Source organism: Carya illinoinensis, chromosome 8, assembly GCF_018687715.1.
Source record: "Carya illinoinensis cultivar Pawnee chromosome 8, C.illinoinensisPawnee_v1, whole genome shotgun sequence".
NCBI classification, from domain to species: domain Eukaryota; kingdom Viridiplantae; phylum Streptophyta; class Magnoliopsida; order Fagales; family Juglandaceae; genus Carya; species Carya illinoinensis.
In genome coordinates, this window is record NC_056759.1 from 36,507,436 (window position 1) to 36,525,299 (window position 17,864).

General features: G+C 38.5%; 1 protein-coding gene across 1 annotated transcript; it reads right to left on the reverse strand.

The window, feature by feature from the left end:
• Positions 1 to 3,527: 3,527 nt before the first annotated feature.
• LOC122318165 (putative receptor protein kinase ZmPK1) lies at positions 3,528 to 6,217 on the reverse strand. The gene has a single exon (XM_043135348.1). The coding sequence runs from the start codon at positions 6,113 to 6,115 to the stop codon at positions 3,656 to 3,658; it is 2,460 nt and encodes an 819-aa protein (XP_042991282.1). The 5' UTR covers positions 6,116 to 6,217; the 3' UTR covers positions 3,528 to 3,655.
• Positions 6,218 to 17,864: the final 11,647 nt, after the last annotated feature.

Below are 17,864 nucleotides of genomic sequence, written 5' to 3' on the forward strand. Positions count from 1 at the left end.
GAAAGTTGCTTAAAATTAAACTTGTTGAAAAAAATGTGAAAAACTTCACAAAGAGAAAATAAGAGGATGATATGTACAATGGATGGAAAAGTGCAATGAAAATCAAAATTTACTGGTCGTGAACCAGATTAATGTTTGTTGGATTTAAGTGCAGCGATGAAATGTAAGGAATTAAAATGCAAGAAAGTAAATTAAAATTGCTGAAATTAATAGACTGAAATTTAAAGGAGAAAGAAAAATAAATGACATTAATTTAAATAGAGGAATTAAAGGTGCAAGGAGAAATAAATGACAGTAATTTAAATAGACAGAAATTAAAGGTGAAAGAAAAAATAAAAGACATTGAACTGAAATTAAATAAAAACAGGAATTGTAAGGAATAAACTTGATGTTTGGAAATTGAGACTGCGTTCTCCAATCCAAAAATCTGAACTTCCAGATAAAATGATTTCTCAAATAAAATGAACTCTCCAAATAAAATGAATCCTAAAATAAATTGGACTTTCAAATAAAATACACACCAAATTGAAATTCAACTCGAAATAAAATAAACACTCAAAGAAATTATTCCCTAGAGGAACTCAAAGAAACTGAGATTACAGAGCGACTCAAAAATTGGCTTCTAACACTAACTGCCCGAGAAAAAAAACTCCTCTGCTAAAATCTAGCCTATCATTTCTAAATGGATAATCTCTCTAAGCATTTGTGAGTCTATTGAAAGCTGAAGTAAAATAAATACGAGACAAGTGAACCAAAGAAATGAATCGAAGAAGCTACTGCCGAAAACCAAGCTGAGGTAAAGAAACTAGATGTCGAATAGGATAAATCTGGAACCCCAGCGTCCGAGCCTCATGCCGACTCGAAAACGTAAGAGAAAAATAAATAAAGAAGACAAGCTACCGACTAAAGGGTCTGAAACGAAAAAAATGATAGGAACGAAAAACAACCAAAAAAATAAATAAAAGAAAAAAGAGAGTGCTGGAGCGCCTCTGTTCTGCAACCGAACCAACAAAAAATGTAAAGGAAAAAGGGAAAAACAAGGTCTCTAGGTCTGATCCACTCCGAACGAAAATGTCAGCAGAAAATAAAACTATAACCAGCGCCGCCTCACTCCTCAAAGTAAAAACAATAAAGCTGAAAAGTATATCTCCAGGTCTGCCAACGGCAACGCCAAACTAAAGCCAAAACAAAGAAAGAAAAAACTGCACTACTCTACTGCTAGCTCCCGGAGGTTTCTAACGAAAAGCAAAGTGTATAAAAAAACAAAAAAAATTACTTCAGCCGCCGACGATCTGAACGAAAGTAAGCTATTGAATGTAGAAAAGAAATAAAACTAAAATTCAAACTCTCCTCTGCTGTAGCCGAACGAAAACGAAAACAACAAGGAGAAGAAAAAAAATAAAAATAAATAAGCTGCTACTCCGTCTAAACGAAAGCAAGAATAAAGCTGAATAATGTGTTGGCTTCACCAACCACCAGCTGCCTCCCTTTAAACGAGCAGAAAAAGAAGGAATTAAATAACTAATCCCCTGCAACGTGCTGCGTCCAGCATGATATTCCAACTTGAGATTCCAACGTGCTGCCACGTCCAGCGGTCTCCAACGTGATATGCAATTGATCTCCTGCTGCTCCAAGTGTGAATGGTCTGCTTTGTTCATTGCATGTGTGAGTGGGTCCCATGCAAGGTTGCTGTCCGAATGATTTCTGCATGTTTAATGTGTGCTGGCTGTTTTCTGTTGTGTACATGTGTGCATGCATGTGTGAGTGCTGTCCGAGTGGTTTGCTGGTTTTACACTTTTCTGCATGTGTAAGTCTTCCTCTCTTGCATGTGTGAGCTGCTGTGGTAGCTGTTTGCTGTAACGTGTTGCATCGTGTGAGTGGACCATGCATGGTGTGAGTAAGCTGTCCGAATGAATCTGCCAGCTGTGTTGATTGCCGAGTGGTCTGCTGTAAAATAATCAGGCATCAAAGTTTTCCCATCATTGGTAGAGAAGGGTACAATTGGTCCATTAGGCAAAACCGGTAATAGAGGACGCAATGGCCTATTTGCCTGTCCTGAAAGCTTCTTTTCATATTGGGCAGAATCTTTTTGGCGCCTATTCTGCCTAGTCTCTGGCCGTCGTCCAGCTCCCATGTTCTCCTTTTGGGTTTTATTCCCATTACATTCATCTATATCACTCTCCAGCAACTCTTCAAGCTCTATCTCAAAATCAGCATCATTATCTTCATCTTCATCATCAAAATTTTCGTTCTCTTGATTTGGCTGATCATCACCATCTCCACCATGTAGAACAGAAGCAAGAAACTTCCGGTACTCTTCTTCATCGTCAACAGTTCCAATTGGATTTATTTGAACTGAAAATAAAAATAACACTCAAAAAAATAAATTAAAAGAAAAATAGATTATCACAAATAAACTATATATGTGAGGAAATATTGTCCCATTAAATCATAGTTATAAAATTAAGCATAAACATGATATTAATCAATTAAAAATCGCAACTCGTATTTATGCTTATTAACTATTTTTTTCATTTAAAACCAATAATAGTGTCATGAAGAATTTAAAATACATTGGTTTTAAATAGCTAAAATATGCAATATTTCAGCTCAATCAGAACTATAAATAGAACAGCTTAGCTTCTGTTCTAGTGTGGAGAATCAGAGCAAAAACCCTAAGGGCCTCCAAGAACTTCTTAGAGCAACCTCTCCCCCATTTGGTTGATTCTCTTTTGGATAAACACGTCTCCACCACAACATACACAAAATCAACTCTTACTTGAGTCCATTGAAGTGGACATTTTTGTTGGCCGGAAGAGTCCGGAGCTGCCGTTGATGCAGAGATCGAGAGGTTCTCGTGGGAAGCTATAGGAAGGTCGGAGTTCCGACACTACATGCGTGTAGAGATCGAGTGGGTCACTCGTGGTGTTGCAAGCCAAGTTTAGCTACTACAAAGGTTTTGTGAGTGTTTCTAAATTGGTTGTAACAAACTAAAGTTTCTATAGTGGATTTGAGGTGGTGTCTTACACCCGGAGTGGTTTTAGATTTTGAAGATGTTCTTCAAATGAGTTTCCACTCCGTGAACAAAATCATGTGTTGATTATTTGTGTTATTTGATTTATTTATTAACTGCTTGTTTGATTAATTTTCAAAAGGCTATAAAAATTAGATTACACCTATTCACCCCCCTCTAGGTGTAGTATTGTGTAGAACCACTGCTTTTTCAAAATCAATTTATAATACTCTTAACTATTATCTCATTTATTTAACCAAAATTTATACAGAGCCACTTTAATTATCTCGTTTGCTAATCCAACGGCCAGCCAAAGTTCCTCGAGTTAATGAAATAGATAACTAGAACCTAGTCGACCATAAAGAAAGATATTAATCCTTACCCCTTGAATAGACATGCTCTAACTTATCCACATATATAATTGATTAACTTCACCCTAAATAAAATAAACAAGCATCGGAATAAAATAATAATATATATCAGAACGTGTTAAAGAGTTGTCAAATGATCAATCTGCATAAAAATAAAAAAGTTCAAATTAATTAGTTACATTATTGGGGTCTCGTCGTCCTGATTTTTATAAAAACAATAAATAAATAAATAACATTATAAATTATTCTTCATACTATTAACTTAGATATATCAGTCAACGGCCTCTTGGCAGCGAAGCATCTCTACAACCTGGGTCATGGTGGGCCTATGATTCTTGTCTTCTGCAACGCATTGCAAAGCCACCTTGAGCAGAAGTTCCATTTTAGCCGAGTCATATCTGCCGCCCATGCTTGGATCTACAATTTCCTCAATATTCCACGACTCCCTTGAAGCTTCACCATAAGCATAAATGATCTTCTCCCTCACCTGCGTGTTCAATCTAGTATGCTCTTTCGCCCCTTCGCCACCAGAGCTATGCTGCGTACCTGTGGGGCTCTTTCCAGTAACCATTTCCAGCACCACAATCCCATAGCTATAGACATCAACTTTAGAGGTGATAGGAAGATTATAAACCCATTCAGGAGCCATATAACCTCTAGTTCCTCTCATCTTTGAGAAGCTTGAATGATCATGCTCACCTCTATTCAGTAGTTTGGACAGACCAAAATCTGCTACCTTTGGTTGATAGTTGGAGTCCAAGAGTATGTTATGAGGCTTTACATCACAATGTAAAACCCACTCTAGGCACTCTTCATGCAAATAAGCTAGGCCCTTCGCTGTGCCCACTGCAATATCAAACCTCTTTTTCCAATCAAGTTCATTAGAAGTAAGTTTTTCTGCTAAGGATCCATGCTCCATGTACTCGTACACCAGAAGCCTATGCTTTCCCTCTGCGCAGTATCCCCAGATTTCTATCAAGTTCATGTGGTTAAGCCTCCCAATGGTATTTACTTCTGCTAGGAATTCGGCTTCTCCTTGGTTAGCTTCGTCGAGTCTTTTGATTGCTGCAACTCGCTTATCGGGCAGTATACCTTTGTATACTACCCCTCCCCCTCCTCGTCCAATCACTTCAACGAATCCCCGTGTGGCCTTCTTCAGCTCAGAAAAGTTGAATCGCTTGAATCTAGACATCAGGAGGTATCCTTCTGCAACTGGGTCGGAATTCTTACTGCTCATGAATAAGGAAAAGAACACAAGGAAAATGCAGATTACCTCTAGGCCTCCCACTGCAGTAGCAAACCAAAGCAAAAGCTTCACTGTCTTATTTTCATACGTTCCTCCAACTTGCCTGCTAAGTTCGGCTATGCAATTCAACCTTGATTCGGAGGCATCCAGCGTCTGGTTATATAAAAAACCAGCTTTGGGTACTTTTAAATAAAAGTCTCCCTCAAAATTTGGTGTAAGTTGTCCATTGTATAACTCATACTTGGGGTAACATAAATAGCCCCCGTCAGCTGCGCTAAATTTAAATTGGAAACCTTTGCAAGCACACGTCGTCAGGCATTCGTTTTTACAGTGTTGTAAGGTCACATTAGGCTGGAACTCTATATCATAGCCATAGAACTCAACATGAGAAAGTTGGAGAAAACTAGACAGCTTTTCATGACTCTGATTGCAAGGGAGATTGAAGTCTGCTTCACACCCAAAAGACCAATCAGTTGGATCTTTGATCTTGAATCCCTGCAAGCAAGAGCATCTCCTGCCGAAAGCATGATCATAACTACAAACACTATTGGGCCCACATATGCCATGAATCGTGCATGGATCCGACACCGCTTGCCATGTGACAACCCAATCCCACCCCTCATTCATTGCTTTCAGGCTGTATAATCGAAGGTCACCATCACGATCAAGAGTTAATCTTCTGTGAGTTTTCACACCAAAATCTGTAGCTAGGATCACCAAATGATCAGATGACCAGAAATAGCCCGACTCGTTCAGTACTACAGCTCTACTAGAGTTGTACATAGACCTTCCGGCTAGTCCAGGATCACTAAGCCATGGTTCAGGCCAGTAGAGACTGGATACAACAGGACCTTGGTACAACAGACGAAGGACATTATCGTTGTCAAAAAATAGCTTATAGTAGCCAGAAGAATAGTCTACTTTGCTTGATTTTGAGACAAGGGTTGAAATCCTGGTTAGCGTTTGTTGTGGAAGAAGAGTATCTGTTGGTGAATCAAAGCTCTGCCAGATGACACCACTCTGAGAATGATTTAGAACAAGATTTCCGGTGTTTTGGAGCTGTAGTTGCAATTTCGAGGACTCTAAAGGGGTCGAGGCTGCTGTTCTGGTGGCCCAAACGGTTATACCGACCGAGTTTGTTAGGCAAAGCTTGCCATCTTTGGAAAGCGCAAGCTGTGACCCTGTTCCATCAACCGGATCATCTCGGTTTGCCATCCAAACAATGGTCGGAGCTGAGGACCTTGTCAACCATATGGCAAAGCAGAAAGCGTTTTCACCTACCGGGAAAAATCCCGCAGAGAAATCACCATTGAGAGAAACCAGTTTGTCGCTTGGGTTCTCAACAGATAAAGATGAGCCTCTGAGAACGTCAGATGTTTTTGATGATGAAGATAGGAGAGGAGTTTGGATGAGCGTAAGAAGAAGGAAGAAAATTGAGATATCCATGATGCGAATGCAAGAGGTTACGTTGTCTGATTGATGCATATATAGGAGAAGAATGCAAATGTTAACAGACGGCCGCCATTTGTTTTCCCATTCCTCAGACGAAGACTTGCCCCGAAATGGCTATGGGTGAGAAACCTCGATCGGAAATCACTTGTCAAGTTGACGTCCATTGTTTTATTATTGTACGTCAGTGTTGATTTTTCGAACTCAAATGGCGATTTTAAGATCGTTAATGTGTTCTTTTATAACGTCATTATTTAGACAAGAACGGCGTCGATTGAAATCTTAACTCTTAATTTGTCTGTGAGTTTTGCTACATACAAACACAGTTGCGCACTAATTTGTGTACCAATATTGATTTTTTCATACTTAAAATTTAAATTAACACCGTTTTCAATAAAATCTACTTTTTGACCAATCACATCATATTGGTGCACAGATTAGTGCACAATTATGCTTGCAACTATATTTTTCCTTTGTTTTATATGCCAAACTTGATGGAAGATTTTTTGATTAATGGAGGTGTAATTCAGCGATGGAAATCATGCCATCATGTAGTCAAAGTACAGATTAAAACCTCATTTATGGCGGCCTTGCTTGATGGTGCAAGTTTACGTTGACTCTCGCTTAGGGTTATCTGATTAATGTTTGAAAAAATCTATTCATCATTTATTTTCTTATCATCCTCTTATTATCCTATGATATGACATTAGATGATAGGTTTACAAGTAAAATATAATAAATACTCTTCAATCATCTAATATCACATCATGAAATAATGAGAGGATGATAAGAATTAGAATAATGAATAGCATTACTGTTAATGTTAATGTTATGGACAAGTACTTTTAAATGTATAATTGTAGTGGAGGATATGTCATTAGGGACCATAGGGGAAACTTAGAATGAGCATTCTCATCTTATTTTGGATACAAAACGAATAATGAGGTCGAATAGAAGATGTTAATTGTTGGCCTTGCCTTTTGCAAAGAGTTGGGTTTCAATCAAATTTTTATTTAATGTGATTCCTTGTTAGTGGTTTTTCAGTTGTTTAGTTGTAAGTGCATGGCTTGGTACTTATGAAATTTTTGGAATGATCTATTGCTTTTACTAAGAGATGCAGTGCACTTCATCACTAAACATCAAAAACATCAATTTTGAGAAGGGAATAATGCCTGGATTTCCTTGCAAGTGGGGAAGTGGAAAGTCATAATAGTAAATTTGTTGATTATGCTTCTTTGCCTAGTAAGTTGAAGGGTATGCTTCGGTTGGATAAGGTTGGATTACCACATGTTAGAGTTTAATGGAGGGTTGGTTTTGTTTTATTTGTTTATTGGTGATTGTTATATTTTGTTGTAATTAGGTTTCGTCCGTCATAAGCAAGATTCTTTTTAATAAAGGTTAGAGGTGTTTCCTTCTTGTGTTAAAAATAAAAAATAAAAATAAATAAACATACTTTTAAATGTACAAATTTATTTTATAAAAAAAAAAAAGTTAATTTCATTATAAATAATTGAATTTTTTACGATAAAATCTCCTTTAATTTTTAATAAAAATTCTATATATGTAACACTTATAAATTTAAAACTTATATAAATCATTATTCCCTTTTAAAACATACATAAAAGACTTAGTACTTTTCTAAGCGGGCTTCAGTGTATATATATATATATATATTATTTTCAATGTCTGTTATAGGAACCGACATTAATTGATTTTATTAGGGGCTGTGGGCCGTGGGGTATGCTATCAGAGCCAGCAACCGTGCATCACGCAATTGAATATGAATGCAACAAACATATTATGCCATCAATAATGACAGCTAATTTTTAGACTAGTGCAGCTTGACCCCATATGTATAAACACATGACTATATATATATGACTAGTCAACTCAACGTGCGCGGCACGGCACGGCACGTAATGCCCAGTTGGAAAAAAAATAAAAAATAAAAAATAAAATAAAAATTAAGGAAATAAATTACCGCGGAAAATGAGACAAACAAACAATATTACATTAAAAATTATAAATTTACTTGATATAGTATTATTAATATCAGATTTGTAATTAAACTATTAAATTTATCCGACAATCAAAGAGATATTTACGTTTTTTTTTTATTTTTTATTTTTTTAGAAAGAGACGAGGTCACCTGTTCATGAGTGACCCATTCTAAATTTTATTAAAAAACCCTCACTTATGACAGAGGAAAACCGTGGTTACAACCCGATGCCTGGGGGTTACAAAAAAGCCCAAAACCCACGAATCAAAAAACCAAAACCAACTAAAGAAACCAACAACTGACAAGACCAAAAAACAACCAAAATAAACCAACCTGCAAAAGAGCTCACACATAAGAATCAAAAGGGAAAACACAATTACAAGAGCATACCTCATTTCGAAAGCCTCAAATATGGTAAGCCAATTCTATCCATTCTAAGGAGACCGCGCAACTGGCTAGGCAAGTCTTCCTTCTCATCAAACCAATCCCGAGTAAGGCCCCCAGCTCCCTGCTTAGCTAGAAAATCAGCCACAACATTACCTTCACGAAAAACATGAGTTAGTCTATAATCCAAGCATGCAAGGCACGCATGAAGTTCATCCCAAAAATCCTCAAGATACCAAATATTACAGGCACCCTTAGTAACCCAGTTGACTAGAATTTGAGAATCAACCTCGATATAAACATGTAAAAAACCATACCGACAGCACCTCCTCACACCTTCCAATAAGCCTTTCAATTCAGCATAATTATTGGAACCTTGACCTAAATCCATGGAGTAAGCTATACACAAATGACCACTGGTATCTCGAATAACACCCCCAGCACCAGACTGACCCGGGTTACCCAAGCTACTACCATCAGTATTAAGCTTCACCCAACCCTGCTGAGGCTTAATCCATTTCGTCATAGTCACCTTCTCAGGTGGAGAAGGAGGGACCGGAATATCTAACCTCCGCAAAATATCACCATCTTGTTTAGCCAATCTCAACTGTTTTATAGACTGTGACGCCCGCAAATCCCCACGCAAAGACACGGGGAAATCGAGACGTCCTGATAGTGACAACCCGGGTCACCATCCTATCGACGGGTGCCAAGTGTGTGCAAAGGCAACAAAGTGCACAAGAAAAACGCAGCGAAAAGCAAGTCAATAACTAAGTACCAGAATTTTTCTTAACGTAATACAAGCTGTTTAAAACATACATAAATAAAATATTACAAAAACACAAATACAGCTTTAAACCAAAGATAAAGCATAGCATCAGCAACCCGGCGGAGCCGCATCCTCGGGCTCAGCCTCCTCCTCCTCGTCCTCGAACTCTGCACCAAAAGCTACGGAACCAAAAATGGTTCCGCAGGTAAGTAAAACCCAAACACTACCAGATAAAAACACATAGAACTCAAACAATATGTATGAAACATGCCCAATGCACAAAGCCCATAAAACATAATTTTTCCACACACGCCAAAAACCCATTTGGCCCAATACCTCGCCATTATCCCAAATAATGGCCCATAAACCAAACCATCAGAGCACTGTAGGCGGGAATCGCAGGCGGGACTCTACCACCATCCCTGCTCACCACCATCCCTACGCGTGCACCGTAGGCAGGAATCGCAGGCGGGACTCTACCACCATCCCTGCTCACCACCATCCCTACGCGTGCACCGTAGGCGGGAATCACAGGCGGGACTCTACCACCATCCCTGCTCACCACCGTCCCTACACATGCCTCTGAATCAAACCAAACAAACCAATTATGCATGCACCATGATCTCCCCTAGGGATCATCCGCACACCTGGCTCTGTGCCACACCGCAGGTAACGTCTACGCATGTGACACCTACACGAGAGATGCCCAGACTCGCGCCCTGCGCGTACCGGGCCGGGCCATCCTCTAGTCCCCGCCACTCGAAGGACCACGGAGTCGACACGACAGCGTTACCGTATCGTGCGATCCGGTCGTCGCCCTGCGACAACCCAGGGGATGTCACTCAGTATTATCCACTCCCGAGTGACCAGAAGAGTTCCACCGAGATAATAACCCATCCCGGCTTAGGCTCGTGAAACACACGCACCCAAAAACCATTTACGCCAACAAAAGGGATTTTCTCAAATAAATAAAATGCACGTGTACACAATATGCAACTCACGCCGCATGGCTCAAATAAATCAAGCAATCACAAACAACCAAAACCAAGCTCTCCGTCCTCAATCCATCCGACCCCCGAACTCCTCGGACTCAGTCCGGAATCAACCAACCAACAACAATTAAATACTGAATGAGCAATATATATTTAAATCTGAAAGTAGGGTTTGGAAAATACTTACAGCGCTATACGGTAATTTTAGAAAACACCCGGCGTTGCAAACGGCAGAGAAAAAGCAACGTTACAGTGAAAATTCACTGTGGCCGTGGGTTGTAAAAAATCCACTTTTGAACGGGGACAAACTAGGACTTGGAATTGATAGGGAATGGTCTAGGGATGATTGTGAAGCTATTGGAAGTGGTGGTTGGCCGTGGGTGGCGGCAGAAACGGCGGTGGGAGGCCGGATTACCCAAAACGGAAAGCAAGCTCGTAGGAGCTGTTCCGGTGGTCGTTGGAGGCCGGAAATGGGTGGGTTAGGACGGCAAGGGACCGGTGATGAAGTGGTGAAGAAATGGTGGCCGGAGGTGGAGCGACGGCGGCGGATCGAGGCAAAATCAGTGGGGCTTTGATGGTGTTTTCCGGCCAAACGGCTGGCCGGATGGGGCTAGGACGTGGTGGGGTGGTGCGCCGGAGGGAGGGGAAGAAAACTGGGTGGGTGGTGTAGGCCACGCCGCCGGCGAGCGGCGGTTCTGGGCTGCGAAAGCAACCGGCGACAGGGGCAAAAACAGAGCAGGTGCAGCGACTTCCGGCGGCTCTCGAAGGCTAACGGCTGGTCCGATGGCTCTGAAAATTGGTGGGGATGATCTCTGGTGGAAGCGGAAGAGAATGGTGATGACGGTGCACTAAACGGTGGCCGGACGGCGGAGAACTGGCCGGTCAAAGTGGAGGCGACGGGAATAAGAAAAAGGGGCAGATGTGCGTACGTGGGAGAGGAGGAAAACGGGAAGAAGAAGAAGAAGAAAAGAAAGAAGAAAAGAAAGAAAAGAAGAAAAGGAAAGGAAAAAGGGAAAAAGAAAAAGAAAAGAAAAGAAATGAGGTACAATCCTTACCTCTGAAGTCCAACAACTGATCCAACGAAAATAAGTTTAAAAGCAATAAAACTAAAAAAATATTTTAAACACAACGTAAAGCTAAAATATAATAATTAACTAGTAAAAACAAACTATTTAATTTTAAATCCAAAGACAAGCTAAAATAAATTAAACAGCAATTTAAAATCCAATTAAAATCCGATAATTTAAAATAAAAGAACTATTATATTAATTAAATTAAAATATTCCTTCAGTGAAAATACACGTAAAAACGGGGTGTCACATAGACCCTTTAATAAGATGACAAATCCAATATTTAATACTGCTTCAAACCGATTCAGAGGTGTCGTCCTTCCTCTCAAGTCTAGCTTTGCAACGTCTAGCCCAGAGTTTCCAAGAAACTATAGATGGAATAAGACCAAAAATAATACGAATATAAGAAGAGTTACCAGCACGACGAAACCAAAAATTGACCTGCTCCTGCCAAGTATTAAAAAAACCCATGTGCACACCCAAATGAATCGCAGCCAAGCACCAAATTTGCCTCGCAAACTCACCTGTACACAAAATATGATTAAGATCCTCAAGATGACCCACGGAACAACAATTGAATTTAGAGACAATGGGGAAACCCGCCAACCTGATCTTCTCATCCACTGCCAAACAATTATTAGTAGCTTTCCACATCATAATAGAAATTTTTTTTAGGGAGAATAGCATGCCAGATCCAATGAGCCCAAGGTAAAACAGGCGCCCTTACCCTTATACAATCCCAAGCAGACTTAGTGTTAAAATTGCCAGCAATATCATTTTTCCAAACAAAGACATCCTGCCCCTCCTTACGAGTGGAGAAAAAATTCACCAACTTTGTAGCTTTCTGATTACCCACAAGCCTTTCCAAAAGAGGAATATCCCACCCATTCTCAATACGACACTCTTTAATCTTCAGAAGAGGTTTATCAATAACCGGATAATGGTCACGCAGAGGACCATCATCATCCCAAGTATCATACCAAAAGGAAACATTACCATCTTTCACCAGCCACTGATAATTATTTAAAATATCTGGGATACTTGTAGCAATCGCCTTCCAAAATCGCGTACCTTTATTAGAATCCACAAGAGATAAATGCTTACCTTGCACATATTTTCCTCTGAAAAAGTCCGCCCATAAAGAGTTTCCCAGAAGCAATTTCCAGGCAAATTTCATATGTAGAGCTTTCTGAATATCACCAAAATCACAGAGACCAATCCCACCTTCCTGAATGGGTTTACAAATATGTCTCCAAGCAACCCATTTACGCTTACCTTTACCTGCAGTATCACCGCAGAAGAAAGAACTCAGAAGTCTATTCAACGCCACCAAGACCACATTAGGAACATGTAGAACCGCAAGCAAATGAGTAGCCATACTCGACAAAACATGCCTCAAGAGAATAGTTCTACCACCAGCCGAAAGCAGTTTCATTTTCCACCCAGCAATTTTCCTTTTAACTTTTCCAAGTAAATCATCTAAGTCAGAAGCCTTCAACCTACCAGTCACAATAGGGACCCCCAAGTACTTAAAAGGAAAAAAAACCCTCTGAAAAACCAGTCATCTGAAGAATCCATCTCTTACGAGGAGCCGGAATGCGCTTAGAGAAATAGATCGCACTTTTTTCCTTACTAAGGGCTTGGCCTGACCAATTCTCATAAAGCTTTAACATTTGAGTCAATCCTCTCATAGACCTTTTACCACCATTTGCAAATATAACAATATCATCAGCATACATGAGATGCGAAACAAGTGGAGTACCCCTAGCTTGGGAAAACTGCTCAATTTTACCATGATCAAAATAGCGTCTAAGAAGACGCGAAAGCACCTCCTGCATAATGATAAACAAATAAGGAGATAAAGGATCTCCTTGTCGAAGGCCACGAGAACCTTTAAAAAACCCCAGAGGAGTGCCATTCATCATGATCGAGTACCAAGGCAGAGAAATACAAGTCTTAATCAAATCACAAACCTGCAGAGAAAACCCAAAAGCATCCATAACATGAAGTAAGAAATTCCAATCCACTCTATCATATGCCTTGGACATATCCAATTTGATAACCACATTACCCCCGTTAATTTTTTTATTAATAGAATGGACCATCTCCTGGGTTAAACTAATATTATCAAAAATACTACGACCAGGAATAAAAGCCCCTTGCTCCTGAGAAATCATTTTTGTAAGCAGACTCATCAAACGGGCCACAATAATTTTGGAGCAGACCTTATAAATAACCGAGCAGAGACTGATGGGCCGAAATTTATCAAAACCAGAAGGCTTATCCACCTTAGGAATGAGAACAATATACGAAGCCGTGTAAAACCTGGGAAAAGATTTAGTATGAAAGAACTCAGTAACAGCTTCCAATAAATCATCCTTAATGAAGTCCCAACAAACACGATAAAAACCAGAACCAAAACCATCAGGGCCAGGACTACTATCAATAAGGATACTGAAGAGAGCATTTTTAATCTCCTCCAACGAGGGATCCTGACAAAGAGAAGAATTATCACCATCATCAATCACAGGAGAGATAAGATCACTCAAATCAGGTAAATCGATTCTGAAACTGTCGCCCAAAAAATTTTGGAAATAATCAACAGTAGCCTTATGGATCTCAAGGGGAGATTGTAAACGAGTACCATCTGCAAGACACATATCACTAATCCTCGTATGATAATTAGACTTTAAAATAGCATGAAAAAATTTAGAATTTTGGTCCCCATCTTTCAACCAGGTCTTTTTAGCCATATGAGCAAGCCTAATCCCCTCTCGCTTCTTCCAAGTCGAAAGTTCCAATTTAGAGACCAGGAGATCATAAGCATCCTCATCATTAAAACAATCCTGAAGACAGTTATCTAATCTCTCAATGCGAGATTCTAGATCTTTTATGATAACCGTAGTTCTCCCAAACACACGCTAATTCCACTCCCTTAAGGCCACCTTGACCCTTTTCAATTGATAAGAAAACTTTTGTAGCCCAAAACCAAACCCGATTTGATTCCAAACCCCTTTAATAAAACTCAGAAAATCCTCATGATCCGTCCACATATGTTGAAAATGAAAAGGATTCGGGCCATACTTAAAAGGGTCTTCCCCCATATCAATCACCAGAGGGGAATGATCTGAAGTGGAACGACCCAAAACATAATAATAAACATTCGGAAAAAGGTTCATAAAATTAGAATCAATGAAGCACCTATCTAATCTAGCCCAACTCCGAGCTAAGCCACCTTGGCCATTGCACCAAGTCATAAGAGGACCCTTAAAACACATATCCATCAGACCACAATTATGAAGACAAAGGTTAAAGTCCTCCATAGCAGAGAAATTTCGAGGATGCCCACCTCTCCTCTCCGAATCCTCTTTAATAATATTAAAGTCCCCACATAGAACCCACGGAAGAGTACCACTACCAGTAGCCTCCAAATCCTCCCAAAGGATCTGCCTCTCAGCACGACTACATTTAGCATACACAACTATAAGAACAAACTCATGATCATTATCCTTCACCTACATAGTCACATATTGACTGGAACCAGCCAACAAGTTAACAGAAACAACAGAATTCCACAAAACCCAAATTTTTCCATCATACATAGCATTCGTAAGATAAGAATCACATCTAAACCTATTTAAAAAACTAGGAATTCTACTATCCAGCAAAAAAGGTTCAGCAAGAGCAATGATATTAGGCTTATAACTATGAATAATATTTTTTAAACGCATTTGAGAAATACCAATACCCCTTATATTCCAAAAAAGAATAGGACTAATCATAGATTAAATTTAGAGGATCGTATTACTTGCCTGACGGAACTTCGTGTCTTAACCTTACCGACATTACCTCGAGGGATATATGTATCAGTGCAATACTCTTTTTGCATATCCTCCCTCAGCATGTCTCTATCATCTTCATTTTCCGATTGAGTGTCTTCCAACCTGAAATCCATCTCAGAATCCTTACCGTCGGCGACCCAAGAATTATTGGGTATATGTTGAACTTGCCGTAATTCCAGCGTCTCCTCCAAAGCATCAGTATCCTCCACCGAATGGCCTTTACCACTTTCAACATTAACACTATCCATTCCATAATTAACTTTCAACGTGGGACTCACTTCCAAGTCATTTATATTAGAAGTACATGTCGTAGGATGCTCCAAATTAGCCCCATTGAGAGCCACGGTTGTCTCAATTGGATTCAAGCAGGACTCCATCTCATGCACGTTGCATGGGTCTTCAAATCCCAAGAGATATTTACGTTTGAAAATGATATATCTAAATAAATCATTAAATAAAAAATATTAATAAAAGAGGAAAATAATATATAAATAACTCAAAAGAAAAGGAAATAAAATGTTGTATGACATTAAAATTTATTTTTAAAAGATTTTATATTATTTCTATCAAATTTTTATGAACGGTTAGTATTTATTTAGAGGCAAAAAAGAGAAGACCGTACGAATATAAATACAGCATAAAACAAGTGAATAAATAATTAGTGGACGTACACGATCTCCTAATGGCCTAAACTACTTTTCACTCCACACTAAACAATAAAAAAAGCATTTAAATCCATTCAAAATTGCAACATATCATAAATTTATACAAGTTAAAGTAAACCAGCCTCCTACAAAGTGATAATACGTTTCATATCTTCACCTCGTCTCATTCATAAGCAAATACGTACATACATATATGAAAAATTCTACTTATCATTTTTACACACCACACACTATATTTATTTTGTTACTAAACGTGTAGTATATGTATGATTAGTAGAAAAATTTAATTAGTTTAAAAAGAATATAATTAAAAAAATAAAAACAAATAAAAATAAATATAGTGTGTATGGATGATAGATAATAAAACTATATATATATCAACTTCGTCTATTCAGAATAGTGAAAGTCCTGCTATATTAAAAGGACGGTTGAGGGAGGATCTTCTTCGATTCATCTTTACAGGCCATGATATGAACAAAAGTATTTTTTAATTTAAATTGCATGATCACACATTTTATATTTTACGCCTTCAGATTATCACCCATTTTATAACAGAAATAATTTTAAATTTTTTATTCTAGATGTGTGACATATGCACTATAGGACAATAGGCATTCATGTATTGGATTATGTTTTTAGGGAGCGGCCACAGAGAGTCATAATGAGGTGTGGTGGTGTGTCCCCGAACCGTGTGCTTTTTCCCTTTTTTTTTTTTTTTTTTAACCAGATATTATAACGGGGTGAGACCCACCCCTTAACCACCGAATCGTACTTCCCGCTAGTCTTCACTCGTTGTGCCTTGATATCTCTTCATCCTGAAAAAGCAACCTATTCTACAAATTTTCTTTCTTCATTTTCAATCTCTCTATTACAACAACGAAAACAGAGAGATGTGTTGTGGGGTTTCGTAGTAAAGAGCAAGCGAGGTTGTGGTAGCGGATTTATGTCGGCTGTGTTTGATTTGGTTTTGATTGGGGCTGAGACATCCATATGGAAGAGTGATTGGATTCTATCTTTTATTGGATCCTCTCCTCACTCGTCTTTGTTTGGTCAGAGTTCTACCAGCTACTACCGTAACCCTCCACAAAATCACGAGAGGTAGAGTGTTAGGGTTCCTAACATAGTCTAGTCTAAAGAGAAATAAGGAAAATACCAACCGTGCGGCTTTGGGTCTAGCAGCTCTCAAATCTCTCTTCTCTTTATTTATTTAATCTTCTCACTATCATATGTTTTTTAGATCTAAGCAAATATTATAAATTTTTTTTGGTTTGGTTTGGTTTGATTTCATGCATGCGTATTCATCCCATTTTTTCAATCAAAGATAAGCAGGAGTATTAGTTAGCTTGTGATAATGGAAAATGTTCAACTGAAAGGACAAATAAAGAGAAATCTATCGAACAAATGTCAAGATTCACAAAGGAAGAACATAAACGCCAACGCCACCAAAAGATTTCTTGAGAAAGTAGGGAGGGAAATTTTTCTGGAGAAGGTGCGAAATAAGTATTGCTTTTTAACTTGCAGACAAATACTATGATATTGAAAATGTTTTTCAACTTTCATAAAAGTCAGGAGGTGAAAAAAAGTTGCACGGAACGAAACGGTAAAATGAGAAATAAAGAGGGATAAGATTGAAAAGTAAATGTTGGACAAAAAACACAATTGCTTTTGAGATAGATGCTTTTATATATAGGAAGATATATATAATATTGTTTTTTAATTAAGGATTCTAGAGGATTTTTTTATTTAATTTTTTTCTGTTTCTCATATGGTATTTGAATTGTTCAATGCGGGAGTTTATATATATTGATCAATCATTAGTTCCAAATTTATACAAGCATGTTTTATGGAAATTAGTTGGATTACTGTTTAATTCCATCGTATATACAATTGATTTCTGGTTCATTTATATAAATATATATATATATTGGCTCCAGGAATAAATAAATAAATAAAATATAGAATATAGTTGATGAACGATCACAGTGGCCGACGGCGTGTAGAGGCCGGGCCAACCTATATAGATATATATAAATATAATATAATAAAGATCGAAGAGAAATGGGA